At 45.1% G+C, this 18,561-nt stretch overlaps 1 protein-coding gene across 17 annotated transcripts in view; it reads right to left on the bottom strand.

Annotated features, from left to right (window-relative positions):
- Window positions 1-18,561, bottom strand: part of CADPS (calcium dependent secretion activator) — a 451,700-nt gene that overhangs the window by 172,334 nt on the left and 260,805 nt on the right. For all 17 annotated transcript variants that reach the window (XM_057706171.1, XM_057706172.1, XM_057706169.1 and 14 more), the window contains 2 exons: window positions 12,896-13,007; window positions 5,360-5,499 (listed from right to left, as the gene is read on the bottom strand). In XM_057706171.1, coding sequence (XP_057562154.1) covers window positions 5,360-5,499; window positions 12,896-13,007 — 252 coding nt within the window. The remainder of the gene's footprint in view (window positions 1-5,359; window positions 5,500-12,895; window positions 13,008-18,561) is intronic.

The raw sequence follows: 18,561 nt of genomic DNA, 5'->3' as shown, positions 1-18,561 counted from the left end.
GGCCAGAATTTATACCCAGAACAGTCTGGTTCTAGAATGCCCTCTCCTGCATGCTATTCTTCCTCGTACAGATGACAAACTTTGGTTTCTTTACTGAACTAAGAACATGAATGGCTATTCCAATCAAACAGAGAGGACTTGTGGTTGAAGGCTTGTGAATGGGAAAGCTGAGCGGGATCAGAGAACAGTGAACAATCCTCCTTTGCAAAGTATCATTTGGTTTGCATGAAAGAAGGGCCTTCCCTCTGAGGCTTTCCTCAGAACGTATTGCTAATTTGGCACCTACCAGAAGATGGCAAAAGCAAGAAAAACTGAGAGCTACAATGCAGTTTCTGTCTAGTCAGCTCTGGCTCTATATTTTCTTAGGTTGAAGCAAGCTCCTTAGGCAGAATGAAAAGTACCTGGAGCAGATGGACTTCTGTCATTGCAGACATACAGGTAGCTTCCCCACTCCACCTCCTCATTCCATAGACTGATCTACCTGTGTGGGCACTGGTGGCCCTCAACTATCTCCTCAGGCCATCCAGACACGTGGAAATGTGGATTTATGAACAGATAGGTCAACATTCTAGTGCGGCGAGCCGAAGTTTAGCTGAGGGGTTACATCTCAAACTCAAGGCAGAGATACCTAGGTGGGCATTCTGGCCCTGCTATTAGCTGTCCTCCAACTTAGCTGCTCCCTGCCTCAGTTTAATCAGCGGTAAAATGGGGAGAGCATAGCATCTATTTCATTTGGTTGCTGTGAGGACGGATGGAGCTGATACATGTCAAGTTGTTAGCACGGTAACTGGCACATAGTGAGTACTCAGTAGACCTAACCCTATGCTCCCTGAAAGAAATGCACTTTAAATCTAAAGACACAAATAGGAAAAAAAATAAAAGGATGGAAAAGGATTTACGATGCTAACATTAGTTTTTTAAAAATCTGGAGTGGCTGTATTTATTACTGCCGTGCAAAATAAATTTCAGGGCCCTTTATTACCAGGGATAAAGAGGGTCATTTTATAATGAAAGAGGGATCAATTCAGCAAGAAGATATAGTAATTTTAAATGTTTATGCATCTAATAACAGAGCTTCAAAATATATGATGTAAAGATGGACAGAACTGCTAAGCAGAAACAAATCTACAATTACAGTCAGATTTCAATACCTATATCTCAATAATTTACAGAAAATCAGTAAGGGTTCAGAAGATTTAAACAACACTATCAGCTAACTTGATCTAGTTGACATTTAGGGAAAATAAGCCAATGAGGGAAAGAAAGTGTAATCCTAAAAATATTCAATTAGGTCGGTCTAGGTAGCTCTGTTTGAGAGTCTGTGCCAATATGAGTAGTGTCTTGGAGATGTACAGGGAGGAGAGAGGAGTGTGATGGTTTTGAAGAATAAGAAGTCTAGAGCAGCAGCATGGCTAAGAGATGGAAGAGGAAAGGGGGATTTTAAGAAGCATGACTAAGACTTACAAGCTGTATTCCCTTTAAGGTTTTTAAAACATACATGGAGAATCAGAATTGCTGTAAATAACTTTTTCTTGGTGGACTGTGGTTCACAGAATGATTTCCAAGTGGAGCCATGGGAAGCTCTGTATTTTATTCACATTTCAGGTCCTCAGTTAAGTTGCTTTCTTTCATTTCAAATAGGAAGACATAACACAATTCTAGACCTGGCTCCGATGCTTACTCTGACTTGGGCAAGTGTGTTCATCACTCTAAGCCTCAATTCCCCTCTCTGTAAAGTGGAGATTCATTCATTTACATTCATTTATACAACAACTAACTTACTGGACTTTTACTATATGCCTGGTCCTGTACTAGCTTCTTTGAACAAAGAAGACAAATGTCCCTGTTGACAAGGAACTCAAAGGGCAGCAGTGAAGACAGACAACAGAATAATGAATAGCTCATACGTGAGATGACTATAAATGCTCTGGAGAAAACAAAGCAGAGAGAGAGAGAGAGAGAGAGAGGGGACACAGGTGGGCCAGGAAAGGCATTCTGATAGGGGGCTGAGACGTGCAGAAATCAAGGTGAGCCAGGTGGACATCTGGGTGGGGGAGAAGGGGCGTCCAAGGCAGAAGCAGCAGCGGGAACAAGGGCCCTGAGGTGGGGGGGACACATGAAGTCTTTGGGGAAGAGCAAGGAGGCCAGTGAGGCTGGAGCCACGATCAAGGTCAGATAGTAGTGGAGTCCTTATCAGAGGGCCTTGTAGCCATGGAAACAACACTGACTTTTACTCTGAATGAGATGGGGAATCACTGGAGATTTTCCAGCATTCAAGGGGCAGGACCTGACTTGTGTTTAAAAAAAATTACTCTGGCTTCAGAGTGTAAAATAGCTTATAGGGGGGCAAGGACAGCAGAGGAGGGACTGCTTACTAGGCAAGTGCAACAAGTGAGGGGGAGAACGAGGGAGGCCTGGATTCGAATGGTGATGTGGAGGTGGTGATGAGAGGCTGAACTCTAGATTTACCGTGAAGGTGCAGTGACGACAACTTGATGATGGATGAGATGAAGGGTGAGAGAGAGGGAGAAATGTCAGAGATGACTCCAAGGATCTCACTCTGAGCAACTGGGTGAAGGGAGAGGCCACTTATTAAGATGGAGGGATGATAATACCTAATCCCCAGGAAGCTGTTTCAGATAATGCATGTGAATGGACTTCGTGAACTCGAAAACACCACATGGCAATAAAAGATGAAAAATTAGAAAGCCACCGAGGAGCTGCTCTTGCTGAAATATCCCCGATACGCATGTCTTAAGGCCAAAAGCCAGTGTTGATTTTCTCACTGACATGTTTCTATTCAATAAAGAAAGTTATTCTGAATGGCCCAGTGGCTCATTCCAGGAAGCACAGCCCACCAACAAGGAGTAAGTCACAGTAATTCCGAGATTTCCTTTAGGTTTTAATACACATTGAAGTAGATACAATTTATAACCTTAGAGGTGATTCTTAAAGGTTCCTTTCTCCCTCTCATTCTCTAAGCTGTGATGCTGTTCTGACATTTCCAGCCTCCTGCCCCATATAATAGGGCTTCATAAAGCTATTTTAAGTTTAAATGGAAAAAAAAATGTAGTTCACAACATTTTTATTTTCATTGAATCATCTCTTGGGTAGCTAAGGTTGTCCACCCCTGATTTAGGCCACAGTGGGTCTGACAGTGCTTTTAAGTCCACTTTTCAGAGCTGCTCTAGGCCCTCTTGGTATATTTCCTGGCAGGGGTAGTTTTTAAATGGCAGCCTAATAAAATGAAATAGCTGTGAGCCCATCAGAAGTGAGTTATAGATCTCTCCCATCATCTACAGGGTCAGGATGGCCTGAAATATGTTAATAATTTTACAAATGAATCAAGAGAAAAATTACTTCATCCAGATTGCTTAGAGAAATGAAAAGAACATAGGAAATGGGAATCTGCCCAATAAGGGAAGTAATACCAGTGTCAAGTGCTTACCATGGGGATTTAATGATGCAATGTTTGTAAAACTCCTAATATAGAGCTTCAAAGGGGTCTAGAAGGTGGGCTGAGCTACTACTCTTTTTAAGGAAGTTTTTTTAAAAAGCAGGTTGAAGGACAGATATATTCATTCATATTTTTCTCTATTTTTTGTCTGCTTTACCCTTCTCATTTCTCCCTCTTTCCCTCCATCCTGCTCATTGATGCTCTCATTCCTATAGCAAATATTTACCAAGTATTTATGAGCCAAGGCTTTTGCTAAAGACACAAAATTTGCTCCTGGGTGCTACAGGAACCTAACAGAATCCTCAAACACGTTGTGTTGAAACTAGGATGTTTATATTGAAGAGGAAGAGATATTAGGGAGAAATCCCATTTCACATTTTGGGAATATATGCCAGGAATATGATAAGGAGGAGGAAAAGCTGACCTTAGAAACATTTCACAAACATTTTCATGAGATGCTAATTTAATTGAGGTGAAGCCCTTCATCGTGGACGGCTGAAAATAGAGTGTATAGCGGAGGCCTGGCTCACTCCCCTGTAGCCTTTGCATGGCCACAGGCAGAGAGCTTTGCCAAAAATCCCATCTCAAACTCTAGGAATAGTTTGGCCTCAAGACAATGCCATGGAAATTCCCCAAATCTAAGCCAGAGCTCAGGTTCAGTGCCTTGTCTCTAGTTCGTGGGAGACCTTTGCTTCCTCCGGAGTTCTCCATGCCTGACCCCCTCCAATACCCTGACAGGTAAGCATCTATCTTTCAATCGAAACTTGAGCCTTCTTTGTTCCCTAGAACTCAGAGGCACCAAGGCCAGGGTGCTGCTCTTCACTCTGACCACGTGCTGCTATGGTCTCCTCAGCTGCTGGGATATGCACCTTCTATCCTGACCACGCCCCCCTGGACCTCTCATGGGCTTCTGTTTAAATCTGTCTTAATCAGTCCCTGATATTGGGTTCCTGAATTCCCCAAATCTGTAGCACAAAACCAAGCTTCATTTTTCATGTCAGTTTTATCACTTGAAGCCCTCTCACAAACACATACACCCCCAAAGAGATTAATGAGACATTCTCTAACTGGAAGAGTTAAGCAGAATGATAGCTGGTTGGTAAATGGTACCTGCAGAATCCTTGGAAAATGACCCATTCCCTTCCATTGGTTAAACATTCCCCCAGTCAGAGTTAAATAGCCTAACACCTTTCTAAGTGGTCAGATTTTTGAGATAGTGGGGTCCAAGCAATTTAGTTTAATAGGACATGGCTCAGCATATACCCAGTTGTCAATAAACACTTCCTGTACAAACTGTCGGTTGGATCTGTAAAATAAAACTACATCTTCCCTATTCTTTTTATCCTACTTGAAATTACTCGATTGGTCATTCCTCTCAAACCTTAAGCAACCAAAGACAATCATAAATTTTCTACATTTTAGTTAATTTAAATGCCACACTAAACACTGAAACTGCTTCAACGTGAATTGATTGTTTGAAGGTTGCCTACGGCAACTGCTCACACCTCCTGGACGTGGTTGTTAATGAAGGTGTAAGTGGATGATTCCGAGAGTCTGAAAGACCTGGATGCCTTTAAGAAGGTATGTGAAGCCAGTAAAACGTCCTAAACCAGAATCACCCAGCACTGGGTCTAGGAAGGTTTTGAATTGTACTGGAAATTCTATTAGAAAAGGAGAAGGCAATAACTTTACCTTGACGGTTTAGCAAATGCAAACAAGAGTTATCTTAAGAATTGAGGAAGCTTATATGGTAATATCAAAGTTGTACTTTAATAATCTCTCATATTTCTTTATATTTTCTTCCATGGTATTCTCTGAAGATCAGCTTCTTTTTTTTAAAAAAATGTTTTAAGAAATGAATGGGGTGTGTGCAAAATTACCACTTGGAGGAGGAACACTTACCCAGAATGCTTCATGTTTTGAGGCTTATCCATTCGGACAGCAAGTTTGATTTTGAGGTCTTGATCGGGGCAGTTTTTGGAGACTGTCATTTTGTGCCACTCTGACTGTTTGGGGCTGTTGGGGGTGGGATGGAGAATAACCTGCAGGGAGAAAGGACAACCATCTTAGCCGGAAAACAGAACACTGTTACGGGCATGTTTTCACGATGAGACGCTTTGCTGCTGAGAACTGAGGGTCTCATCCACGTCCCACAGCCAGTGGGAAGGCGGTCAAATGAAGTGGCGGCCTAAGCATCAGACTCAGATCCAAGTCTCCACCCACCAAGCACAGCTGGCTGGTGCCAAGCAGCGTGGCCTGAGGACAGAAGTAGCATTCTTTGCTCTCCTCTCTCCCCCCCTGGCTAATTCTATAAGAGTAGGGATCACGATCCCTGTGATCCTGCTTTCATACTTTTCTAAGGTTCAGAAGTGCTAAAGCAACTCAGAATTGAGAAGGCACTCCACACATTACTCTCCTCAAATGAGAAGATGGATGTATACAAGGAAGAAATACCCTTCTATATTAGAGAGAACTTCTGGTCTACTCTTTTTTCCATTCTTCAGGATTTCTTCCCCTATCTCAGGAAGAGAAATCCTTCTGAGGCTGCAGGGGAAGATGGAAGGGATTGTATTTGATGAGAAATGTGAGACTTAGAGATGACAAGGGACGTGCTTTGAGTCCCACATTTCAACCTGATTGCACCTGGACCTGACATCTTATCACACAGCACCCGACTCTGTTCTGGCCCAGAGGGAAGCACATGCTGCTTGAAGAAGGATTGGCTCTTCGGAAATGCCTTTGCCCAGGGTGCTTCAGAGTCGGCGCTGTGACTCGGGTCTTCTGCCCCAGTTCTCGTTGTCACAGATGCTGTAAGTGAACCCAGAAGGGGACCCCCTTCTCCAGTAACTCCACTTTTTCATGATGCGACAAGAGAGTTCTCTCTCAGGAGCCCCGTGGGGTCTAGGGAATGTGCATTCCAGGAGGAGTGAAATATCTGGAAAATCCCCTAAATGAAGGGAACATGAACTAAAAAAAGGCACAAGCAAAGCTGGGCCTGCTAAGCTGTGCTTCTGCGGCAGCAGCACGCCCTGGTTTGGTGCACGCAGTTTTGGGTCGGTTTTCAAAGCCTTTGTTTTGGGGAAGGCAGACTCCTTTCCTGGGCTTCTTTCACCTCTGCAGGGCGAACGGAGGGGCTCAGAGTCTCAGAGGTGGACGCTCCAGCCTTCTAGATGCTGTGTTGGCCTCACTACCATCAGGCAAGCTTGGCCTGCGCTTGGAGGGTAGATGCACATGGCTTCCTGTGTGATTATGGAACAAGAGCTTTGAGAAGAGGAGGAGATCGTGGCAGGAAAACGAAATCAGCCTGACATGCCTGGCTTGCGCTGATTTTTGACCCCTTCTGATTCCAGGCCCTACCCTCTTTTTTCCACTAAATTCCCTCTCTCTGATGAAAAACAAACTTGTATATTCTTGCTAAACCTAACATTTGAGTCTTCTCAAGGTCTAATGACATGATTAAAATACAAGAAGGCCTGCTTTTTCAAATCAGAGGATGCCGACTCTTTTTTGATCATGCCCTGTTTCAGTAAAATATTTTTGAGCAATGAGCCAAATATCTGTAAGTAGATCACTAGTAATATAAAATATATCAATATAAATGTATAAATATCAAATATATATCCATATACCTTTTACATAATGTATATTTACTCTGTATTAATATACATTACATATATCATAAAACATACACAAATATAGTTTTTAAAAGATGGGTTAAAGATAAAAAGCTATTTTTATTTTTTCAAAATTCATTATTGTTTTTCTGGCCTTATTGCACAGCTTGTGGGATCTTAGCTCCCTGACCAGGGATTGAACCCATGTCCCCTGCAGTCCCCTGCAGCGGACTCCTAACCACTGGACCACCAGGGAATTCTCAAAAAAAGTCTATTTTTAAATGTCTTGCTAATTGCAATGGCTTTGTACTATTATTCGCTGTATGTTAAGGTACCATATAGATGTAAGGCAAGGCTCATTGTTGATGATACTGGACGTGAATCTGTGGTTCAAGTGGACTTGTAGATAATTTCATAACGTTTTCATCGACAGCTCCTCCTGAGGGTACCAGCATTGTTTTCATCTCATGACATGGCCGGCAGACCTCCTTGTCAGCAGGACTGACATCACCTCCACCATTTTCACGTTGCTTGCCAGGCTTGCAATACCAGTATTATCTTCAGGTCATAGCTCTTCCGTAATAATCTTTTTGGCCATTTGCTCATTTTGTGAGGGTTAACTTCATTGACATTATATCGTAAAATGTATCCGTTCACTTAACCGGCACTGGTGAATAGTGATATGCTGTAGAAGCCCGGAAGGAAATGAGTACGTCAAGGTGCCAGTGGGTTGTGGAGACCTCTCGTGTTATCCCTCGAGATAACACCTGTCCCTCTAGGTCACCTTGTATCATGTTCCGTATCCTGAGAGCCCAGACTGTGGGAGATGGAGAAGAGGGCTGCCTCTCTCGGTGAAGCTGACCTTCTCCGCTCTGCTCTGCTCGCTTGGCCTGAGAGGTGGCGGCGGGGGGGGGGGGGGGGGGATGCGCTGGGAAACAAGGAAGGGGAGGAGCTGGTAAGAGAAACCCCACCAGGGCCTGAGCAGCAGCAGGTAAGGCCCAGGGCCGCCTCCTGTTCTCGCTCATTTGGCAAAAGCAAAGTAGGTGCGGCGCTCTGGGCACCTGGAGCTCCTTAACAGGCCATCCACCACAGGGCTCCCGGGCGCGCTTCCCCCGGGCAGGATGGTGCCCACACGCCCACGCAAATGGCCGTGGCTCACTGCTGGCCGCTCCACGAGGGCCTCTTCCCTCACGTGGCCGCTCCCCGGGGAGACCTCCTCTCTCAGGCGGGTGGAGCAATGAGGTCATCGCAGTCCTCCTCCATCTTCATTCCCACCGTACCACGTGCCCGACGGGCCACCGACTCCTCTGTAAGTGTCAGCCCGCTGAATCATGAGGGTCCTTATCTGCGCACATGAGTCCGCGCAGCCCACGCACCTCGTCTGGACCTTCCAGGCTGCTAATCCAGCGCTCTGTCCTCTCAGCCGAGGCCCCTGTGTGCTGTGCTTTGATGTGGTGAGGCTGATGTGGGAACACAGCCCATCCCGAGCAGTGAGCTGCATGCCAGCCGGTCCCCGCTTCTCTTAGTCACCTGGGCATTCCGGCAGGTCCTTCTGGGGGACGGCTTTACCCTGAGCCTTTACCTGGCTGAGCCCCTCCAACACTCAGCCGCTGTCTCTCCTTAACTATGTACGCCCCCAGGAGGGATTATGTCCCCTTGCTGTGTGCTTCCCAGGTGTCCTTTCTCTAGCAGGGCACTCACCACACTGCACTGTAATCCCTGGTTTTATGTCTCTATTCCTACACTCTGTGCAGTTAACGATTTTTGTCTGTCATTATTCCCGTTTGCTCTGTGTATAGCACAAACGACCAGACCCAGTGGGCCCGTGATCCTACTTGATGAATACAAGTTTGACAGTATTGCAGTGTTGTCAAGAGTGTGGGCAAACTGTTAGTCTTTCAGGCCTTTTGTGGAATTATAAATTGGTGTATCCTCTTTCGGGCAGCAGTCCCCAGCTTCTTTGGCACCAGGGACTGGTTTTGTGGAAGACAAGTTTTCCATGGATGGGTGTGGGGGAGTGGGGGTGGGTGGGAGGGGATGGTTCAGGCTGGTGATGCACGTGACGGGGAGGGGCAGAGGAAGCCTGCTCTCCTGCCGCTCACCTCCTGCTGTGCGGCCCGGTCCATAACAGGCTGCGGGCTGGTACTGGTCCGTGGCCCAGGGGTTGAGGACCCCTACTTTAGGGGACAATATGGTAGTATCCGTCAAAATTCAGATTTCATTCAGCAAGATATTTTTTAAAAATTTATACTATATATATACACACACTCATGTATGTGCAAAGAAATAAGGTTATTCACAGAAGCGTTATTTACAGCCAAAGACTGGAAACAATCTAAATAAATTATGACACATCTACACAGTGTATGTAGAAAACAAGAGGGAAGTCAGTATGGGCTGATACAGACTAATCTCCAAATATCCTGATATTTCAAGCAAAGTGCAGAGCAGTATGTATACAGTAACTTCCAACTGTGTTCTCTTTCTTATTTAAGAGGGTTATATACAAATATGCTTGTACATGTTATTCTTGTACACGCACAGAATATCTGGGGAAGAATACACAATAAATTGAAAACAAGGTTTTTCTCTGTTAAAGATACTACAGTCAGGTGAGTGGGATCATCAGTTTTCACTATATATCCATTTTGATTATTTTTTACTATATGCATGAGTTATTTTTCAGTTCAAAAGGTTAATAAAAATGAAACATAAAATAAAAATGCAACAAACTAAATACTGTTGTGTGAGTGAACACGGCACTGGAATCTTGAATGTGGCTGTGACCTGCTAAACTTAGGAAGAATCAGTGCATAGAAACCCTTTCCCAAGGGGCCCAAGGAATCATTTTAAAAAAGAGCACTTTTGTCACCCAGCTGCTGCCTGTTGGAGGTGCTGCCAGCAGAGGGCGCCCGCTCCACCAGCGCAAGGGCCAGGCAGGCCGGCCCCACTGCAAGGCGTCCTCTCGCAGGAAGGAGGTATAAACTAGTGTCTGGGGGAGTATGGAATGAGACTGGAGGAGAGTATGATTTGTTACAAGATTAACAGCTGTGAGGAGCTGTGGCAGGCCCGTGGCCTTCACCCCAACAGCAGAGCCAAGAGTTTTATTTTTGCAGAGGGACAACGTGGAGCGGTTAAAAACAGCCCTAGCGAGGAGGTGACGTCCTTCCTGGCAACTCCTCTGGGCCCCGGTGTGCTGGTCTGTCCAGCCGGAGGGATGGCCGGACCTTCCTCACAGGGTTCAGGTGAAGAACCAGGAGGGGCTGCGCAGAGCCCTCGGGACAGCGGCCTGGCCCGTGGGAAACGTGCGACTGCGCACAGGTCCTGCCTTCCACAGCAGCCGGTTTTCTCATCTACGGCGTAAACGGCTTTGACTTTTTCAAGCAGAAACAGCTTTGAGAAGCTGGTCAATGCTCTGGGTTAGCAAGTCCAGAAAAATGCACATGTGCCCCTCCCCCCCAACATTTGTAAACCATTTCAAGGGGCTCCCGAGACCCTCAGACTGGACTCAGGTTGATGGTTCCCGGACTTGCCTCTTCTAACACTAATATCCTAGGTCTCTGAAACGCTCAAGATTCCTGATTCAAGTCTGGAAAAAGAAAAGTTTGAAGAAAAAGAAAAGGCAGCGTCCTTCCCCCACTCCGTGTGTCTCTCTTTCCCTAGGGACAGAAATGAATATTTGCCATTTCTCAAAGGAAATGGGTAAACCTCTTTTCTTTCATCCCCTTTCTTTGTGTGTGTCTGGGGGTGGATGGGGGGCACTCTTTTTGCTATTCGCCTGATCTACCTTTTTTTTTACTTCCACCTGTGGTCCAGGCCCTAGTAATATGATTCCAGGTCAGTTCTAGAGATGAAAGCCAGATTAAGGAATTGAAAATAGAAAGGAAGGAAAAAGAAAGCATGGTTAATGTGTTCCTGCTGGTATTCTTCAGTGTGTGTACCTGCGTGTTTGCCTCGAGGCACTCTGTCATTATTCCACAGATGAGGCATCAGAGGCTCAGAGAGGTTAACTATCTTGGCTAATGTCACACAGTCTTCAGAAGGGATTACGCATTCAACCAATAGAAATGAAATTTATTAAGTCTATGTGCTGGGCTCTGGGTATGGGTATAAGGTGGTGAACAAAATAATTTTAAGTTTCACGGTCATGGTAACTCCCCTGCAAAGGGAAGAGGAATGGGAACAGGGGCAAAAAGGGGGTAGGGGACTAAGAGTTACAAACCACTGTGTATAATATAAATAAGACACAAGGATATATTGTGTAACACAAGGCACACAGCCACTATTTTATAATACCTGTAAATGGGGTCTAATCTATAAAAATATTGAATCACTATGTTGTATACCTGAAATCAATAAAATATTGTAAATGGACTACACTTTAATTTCTTAAAAAGGAAAAAACAGGTTTCTATCCCTGTGGAGTTTTTACAGTCCAGTGTGGGAGACAGAAGCCAAAATTTCTGTAAATTCTGTCTTACTGGTGATAAGTTCAGTGGAGGATATGAACAGAGTAAACGAAGGAGGGCGGGCAGTCAGCAAAGGGCTCTCCGAGGAGCAGGGGGCATTTCTATAGACAAGCAAGTAGCCTTTGGAAGAGCTGGGCGGTGGGGAGAGTGCTGCTCCAGGCAGAGAGAAAGCCTCCTGAGAAGAGAAAAGAGTTTGGTTTATCAGAGGGACTCAAATTTGACCAGTGATACTGGTGCAAACTGGACTGGGGAAAGGCGACCGTAAATGAGGCTGGGGAGGTGGGCAGAAGCCAGATCACCCGAGTCTTCGTGGGCTGTGCTACAGAGTTCAGATTTTATTATGAGCGGTATGCAGTCATGGAAGCGTTTTAAGCTAGCAAGGAACAAATCCAACCTGTGTTCTGAAAACACTGGCTGTTTGGTGAAGGGTCAATAGCTGAGATGTGAGAAGAAATTATTCACAAAAGAAATTATTCAGATAACAATTATTATCTAAGTGGTACTCAAAGGGATTGGTACCACCCCTGGAGATGTTTCAGAAATTTGGGGGACATTTTTGGTTGACAAAATAATTGGTGCTGGGCTCTGCTGGTATTGAACGGGTGAGGCCCGGGAATATTCAACATCCTTCAGCATGTGAGCTACTCCTCACCACTGATGAGGAATGGTCCTACAACCCACCTGATATTTGAATATTCCCAGCAGATATAAATGGAGGGAGAAAAAACTGCTGATAATTAACTGAGTTTCCATCCTAAATCTTTTTACATATACACGCTAAGTGTGTTTGCAACTTTTCCAGGGAAATCAAGGAAACTTTGTTACCAAGATTGGTTTACTGTTTCAATAAGTTACAGATACTTGGGTTTTTGAGCCCCCGCCCTCTGCAGGGGATGGATTTTGTCACCTGCACAGTGATTCTCCATATGGGAAAAGTAAAGACTCCTTCCTTAGGTCTTCAGTACAGTTGTGCTTGAATCTTTACATTTTGAAATTATTATATTATTAGTTGATTCCCTTTTATTTCTCCTTTATATTACATCATTGTGTTGATTTTAAGATTGCTAGGTTTTAAGACTGTGTTGGTTTCTTAAATTATCTAATAATTTTGCTTTAAGATAGAAAGAGTATTGCACATCTTTGTTCTCAAGGGTGTCTGGGTCTCACGGTGTTGAGAACTCCTAACCTATCTTCTGCAAAGCATACAGCTTTAAAGAGGGGAACCAGGTTTAGCGAGGTTGGGGAACTTGCCCAAGGTCACACAGCCAATCGGCAATACTGCCCCTTGGGACCTGGGGACACCTGCTCTCCAGAGCTTCTTGTGATGGAGAATCCTTGTGATGGGGAGCACTTACCCGTCCCAGCTCCTTGTCTTCCAAGGCCAATACTCCTGTGCTCTCTGTGAACAGCTTTACCTTCACAGCGGGTAGTGCGTGGGTCGTAGAGAAGTCACCCTGGGTACCCCAGCTGCAGACAGAATCAGAGAGGTCAGAGCAGAGACCTCAGCCTCAACAACACTAAACTCAGCCCCACCTTCTTCCTGGGTTAGGTGAATGCAGGGTTAACCCGAGGCATAGGTGGCTGTCACATCCCCCTCCCCTCCCCTCCCAAGCTGCCAGAATGACAAAAAAGTGTTAATTAACTTGTTAGGCAAATGCAAGACAGATGCTCAGAAAGTTGCCAGGGGTCTTCACAGAGCACTAGAAGGAATCACTTGGAATTAGCATGAAATTGAGTTGGTGAGAACTTTGCCCCATGCATTAGCTGTCCCTACAAAGGATTTCAAGGTAACCACTAACATTTCCTTGCAGCCTTTGAATCCCTAGTTCTTGGAAACTGCTCTTCTAGATTTTGAGATGGGGCTTCATTTGGCCGGAGCTAACACCTGACTTTACAATGAGCCCTCAATAGTAGTGGGGAGGGAGCCCCATTACCACTGGCATTCAAAGATATGTTGAATAGAGCAGTGGTCGGAGACTAGCCCTGTTAAAGAGGAATGGAAGCTGGAAGGACGTGATGTGGGAAACAGCCTTCCCCACTCACTGGTCTCTGGGAATCCCAGCAGATCTCCCCAGAGGAGAGCCTGGCTTACCTAGCATCTGGGTAGAGTGCCAGTCTGGGCTGACAGGAGGCCCTGATGGGCTCCTCATATGTGACCTTTTCATTCACTCAGCATGACTCTTACACAGCCATCTCCATTCATGCTGGGCCCGAAATCAGCTTGATCTTCAGGAAGTGTCAACTGGATTGCATCTGAGCCCCTGCCCTAAGCCCTTCATGGCATCTGCTCCCTTGCACTGGGTCTCCCACTCATCCACGTGAGGCTCACGGGGCCCCTGACTGTGCTACCTCACGGCGGCTGCATGCACGATCCCCTCTGCTGGCCATTCTTCTCCCCACCCTACTCTTCACCCGGCTACCTCTTCAGGGCTCAGCTTAAATAACACTTTCCAGGAGAACATGTCCTTTGATCTTCAGTCTTAATCTGTTTCCAGTGTTAAACTCTCTTGAACATACTGTTTAATTTTCTGTCCTCACAATCACTGGATTTGTAATGATTGATTTACCCATGTGATTGTTTAATAGCTGAATCCTCTAATAGTCTGTAAGCTCCATAAGTACACAGGCTGTGTGTTTTGTTTATATTGCATACCCAGTACTTAGCACAAAGAAGACACAATAAATATTTGTTGAATAAATAAAGTATACAAATATATATTCTTTTACAGAACTAGGAAACAGGAATAGATATAATTTCGTACAGAAATGTTTTTTCCTTTTGCCTATATAATGGCCAATTTCCATATTGCAAATCATTCATTAAATATTACTTTTAATGACTATAATATTATATCTAATGGATGCATCATAATTTATTTAACCATTGTTCTATTATTGAGATTGGGCTGGACATTACTTTTTAATTTTATCTCTGTTTCTTTCCTTGGGAAGTAGAGAGTTAGATGGAAGACCATTTCTTCCTTCATTTACCAGCAAACACGATGGTGGTCTGACAGGGCTGCAGGAACTGTGCTCACTGATGGTCACTTTCAAGGCTTGGAACACCTATTCCCCAAGTGCTTTCTACACAGGTGGTGATGGTCCTCCCACCATCTGGGAAGGAGGGTACAAATCATATGGCTTCTTGCCCACTCTGCGTGTCCCTGTTCCTGTTCACTTTTTCTTCTCATCGATTTAGTCACTGTCGCTCTCATGGACATTTCTTTGATTAAGAGCAGGGTTGACTGTTTTACTCTGTGTTCATTGGCTGTTTGTATTTCCTCTTTTGTAAACAGTGGAACCCTGACTTCTAGTCTCATGGCTGCACTCAATCGAATAAATCCTATTAACTAAACTCAAAGACATGAGGGCTCTAGAGAGTTGATACGAGAACACCAGAAGGAAATAAGGGGATGCCCACCTCCACAGGCATCCAAGCGTGCAAGAGCCACTGAGAAAGCACAGCAGCCACAAGAGAGAAAGGGGGCGGACGCGAAGAGGACGCGAGACAGGTTTCAAACACAACAGCAAGATGTGAGACGTACAGATGGAAGCTCCTAATTCTGGTCACTGCAGCAAGTTCCTAAGATAAGGGAGCCTTTGCTCTAGCAAAGGTGATGGGACAAGGCATAACATTCTGAACCCAACATTCTTAGTTCAAATCCCGATGAGTCACTAACTGTAGGACTTGGGGCAAGTTAATTAATGTCCCTGAATCTCAGTTTTCTGAGCTATAAAATAATACCATTTCACAGAAGAGTTATAAAGAGTAAATAGCAGCAGGCTTGCAACCGGATAAGAGCCCCCCAAACTTTGGCTACCTTCCTTTCCCCAAATGAGGATATATAAGTTGTATTCTAGTAACAGTGATGATCACTGATACGTTGGGCTATCCATTCAACACATACTTATTAAGCACCTACTAAGTATCCAACCCTTTGCTGGGCAAGCAAGATGGACTTTGCTCTTTCTACTACACAAGTAAAAGGTAAAACAGTTCATATGGTGCCCATTTCACAGATGAGAAAACTGAGAAGAACCTCAAGATCGTATCCATTTTATTCCAGTGAATTGTGATCAAGTTGGGCTGGAACCCAAATCTCTTTAATTCTCAGTTTACAGCTCTTGCTGCTATTATTGTTTTGATTATCAATAACATATTATTAATGATTAACAATTTTGGCAAAAAACTTGATCATTATTATTTATGGTTAATTGTGCTATGAATCTCTCTGGGCATTTATCATGCTTGATCGTGCAGATAAAGAAGATTCCTGCTGGAAACCAAGAGAGTTCTGGAATGAGATGCTCTGACACTAAGTCACAAAGAGACCTTGGTCCCAGGTCCCTGGGGATTCCCCACACTGGATCCCTGTGACCGTGTCCTTGAAACTGGTTTGTAGGGATTTTCTGGCCTGTTCAGTAGGCACGAACCCAGTCTGCCTGAACCCCCACCGCTACCCAAGGATGCTCAGCTCACAATGCCTTCAACATGACAGACCGTGGGGCAGGGCGAGGTCTCTGAGACCCCATCAGCTAGATGGAGTTCAAGCCGTTGGAGGCTGCCCTGGCAACCCCTATCCATTTGGACAGTGACTTGCTTTTCCTTTCTGCCAGGCCTGCAGCTGTGCTCCTGGCTTCCTACCCATGCCCCCTGGCTCACCTCAAGTTGCTAGGTCACTACTGAATCCCAGTTCATCGGCCAGTTTTCAAAATGGTGACCTGGCCCAGTGGAGCAGACACAAAGAGAAAGTCCCCAGTCTAATCAGGACCAGCGATGTCATATTCAGGGCCCAGTGCAAAATGAAAATGCAGGCTCCTTCTTTAAAAAGCAGGGGAAAGTGCCATGAAAGAGACTAAAATACAGTGTTTTCTTTTCTCTGAGTATTTCCTCCGCTCACACACATGCTCATCATTCCATCAGACCCCACTTAACTGACTCAAGGGCAAAGAGAAAATAATTACGAATTTCAAGACAGCAAGGCAGAGCACGAAATCAAGTGGTCTGAGTGTGGGGCCTGTGCAGCCGCAGGGGTCACAAGCTCATGAGTCAGGCTCTGAGCGCGAGACCACCCAGTCTGTTTAGTGCGGCCAGAGGATGGGCCACGCAGGGGAGGTCGCCACAGTCACAGGACGCTGTGAAAACCACTCCCGGCTTCTTTGTGTCAATGCTTCCTCTTCACAGGAGCCCCAAGCAGATTTACGTATCAGCACTTCCCCTGCCACTCTCCTCTTTGGAAAAAAAAATCATGAGAATGTCCACTCTGTTTTTTTTCCAGCCGTGGAAAGACCCGACTATAACAAAGATAGCCAATATTTATCCAGAGCTTCCTATGCGCTAGTCACACATTCCTATCTCCAAAACGTTAGAAGGTCATACCTGTATTTTATCTTTTTGAGCCCTCTTGGCCATCCTGTGAAATGCTTATAACTATTACCCTCACAGTTACAGACGAGGAAACTGAGGCTCAGAGAGGTTAGTAATGTGTCCAAGGTCACAGGGAGCAAATGGCAGTCCGAGTCCACAACCCAAACTCTTAACCGTGCCTCCATGCTGCCTCGCTCCCAAAGGCCACCAACTTGTTCCTCCATGTCTGGATCCAGTTAGCATCCATTATCCCTGTAGCTCAGATGGAGAGTTCTGTTTCAAAACGGATGGGACTCTGGGCTGCCCTGGATTTCTTTCACATGCTCGATACATGTCACAGAGCGCTACGTAACCTGCAGGCCAATCAGTCCACGGTGGGACCTGGGCCTTTTGGTGGAGCTACACATTGATTCACGAATCTATTTCTCATTGTCGCATTCTTATCTGCTCATTTCTTCTCCTTTGCTGAGCGTTGACTGTGGCTATTAAGACGAATACCTCTTCTTAAAAGTTTACCAGGACTGAAATAAAATTCCACCTTGATTTGAAAAGACCAGAGGTTGACAGTATTTATGGTTAGCAGCAGTTGGGAGGGTTAACTAACTTCTCTCTGAACACAAGGTACATAAAGTCAAGTGGGTGACGTGTCTCACTTCGCTGATCTTACCATATCTGCTGCTATAGTCACACTGTACAGCGAGCTCACAAAAGCACCAAAAGTAGTCACCAGTTATTGAGTGCTTATGGTCTGCCAGGCCCTGGGCTGAGTGCTTTTCATGGGTTATCTCATTTAATCCTTCTGACAGTTCTGTAAGGTATATCCTGTGGTCATCCCCACTTTATCAATGGAGAAACTAGAAATTGGAGAGGTTAAGCAACTGGGCCAGGGTTTCAGGCTATCACAGAGCTGGGCTTCAAACTCAGAGTTTCTGACCCCAAAGCCCATGCATTAAACCACAGAGCTTTACTGCTTCTGCATAACTCATAACCCAGTATTAGAGAGTAGCTTGACAATTATCTGTGTGTGTATCTGGCTCTCTCTCTAGATGGTGAATACCCTGGGGCAAGGAGCATAGTGTTTTTTGGGTTTTTTGTTTGTTTGTTTCGATCTATTATACCAAGCACAGAGCCTGGCACACAAAAAATACTTGTTCAATCACTAGGAAGATGTGACAAACTCAGAATAGTCATGTCACCAGATTCAGGGGATTGTGGAGAGATGCCACACAGGAAATATCCAAGAGTGTGACTGCCTCCTTCAAGCCAAAGTGAGGGCTTATCTCCTTGAGGATTAGATGTTTCGTCAGAGCACACCAACTCTCCCCCAGTGGCTGGCAGCATGAAGAGGGAACCCAGAAAACACAGCAGCAAGGACAGCACTCTGAGGAGCAGGGCACAGGTCTTTGAAGCTCAAGGAGTGGTTAGCTCATGAGGCCAAGGGCTGGAAGCAATGTGGATGCCAACGGTATAATGCTGGAAAGCACCACCAAGTTACAAAAGGAACTACTGTTATCACTTTTGGTCTTTTCAACCAGAAGCAACACAAGCACAGACTATGGAAATGCAATCCCCGATAGTGGCATCTCCAAAAGTGAAGGAACACGTATTGACACACGTGTGTTCATTCCAAAGCAAATAGCTTTCGCAAGAGGG

Source organism: Hippopotamus amphibius, chromosome 13, assembly GCF_030028045.1.
Source record: "Hippopotamus amphibius kiboko isolate mHipAmp2 chromosome 13, mHipAmp2.hap2, whole genome shotgun sequence".
Lineage (NCBI taxonomy): Eukaryota > Metazoa > Chordata > Mammalia > Artiodactyla > Hippopotamidae > Hippopotamus > Hippopotamus amphibius.
Note: the sequence above shows the minus strand (reverse complement) of the source record. Positions and strands in the feature narration are given on the sequence as shown.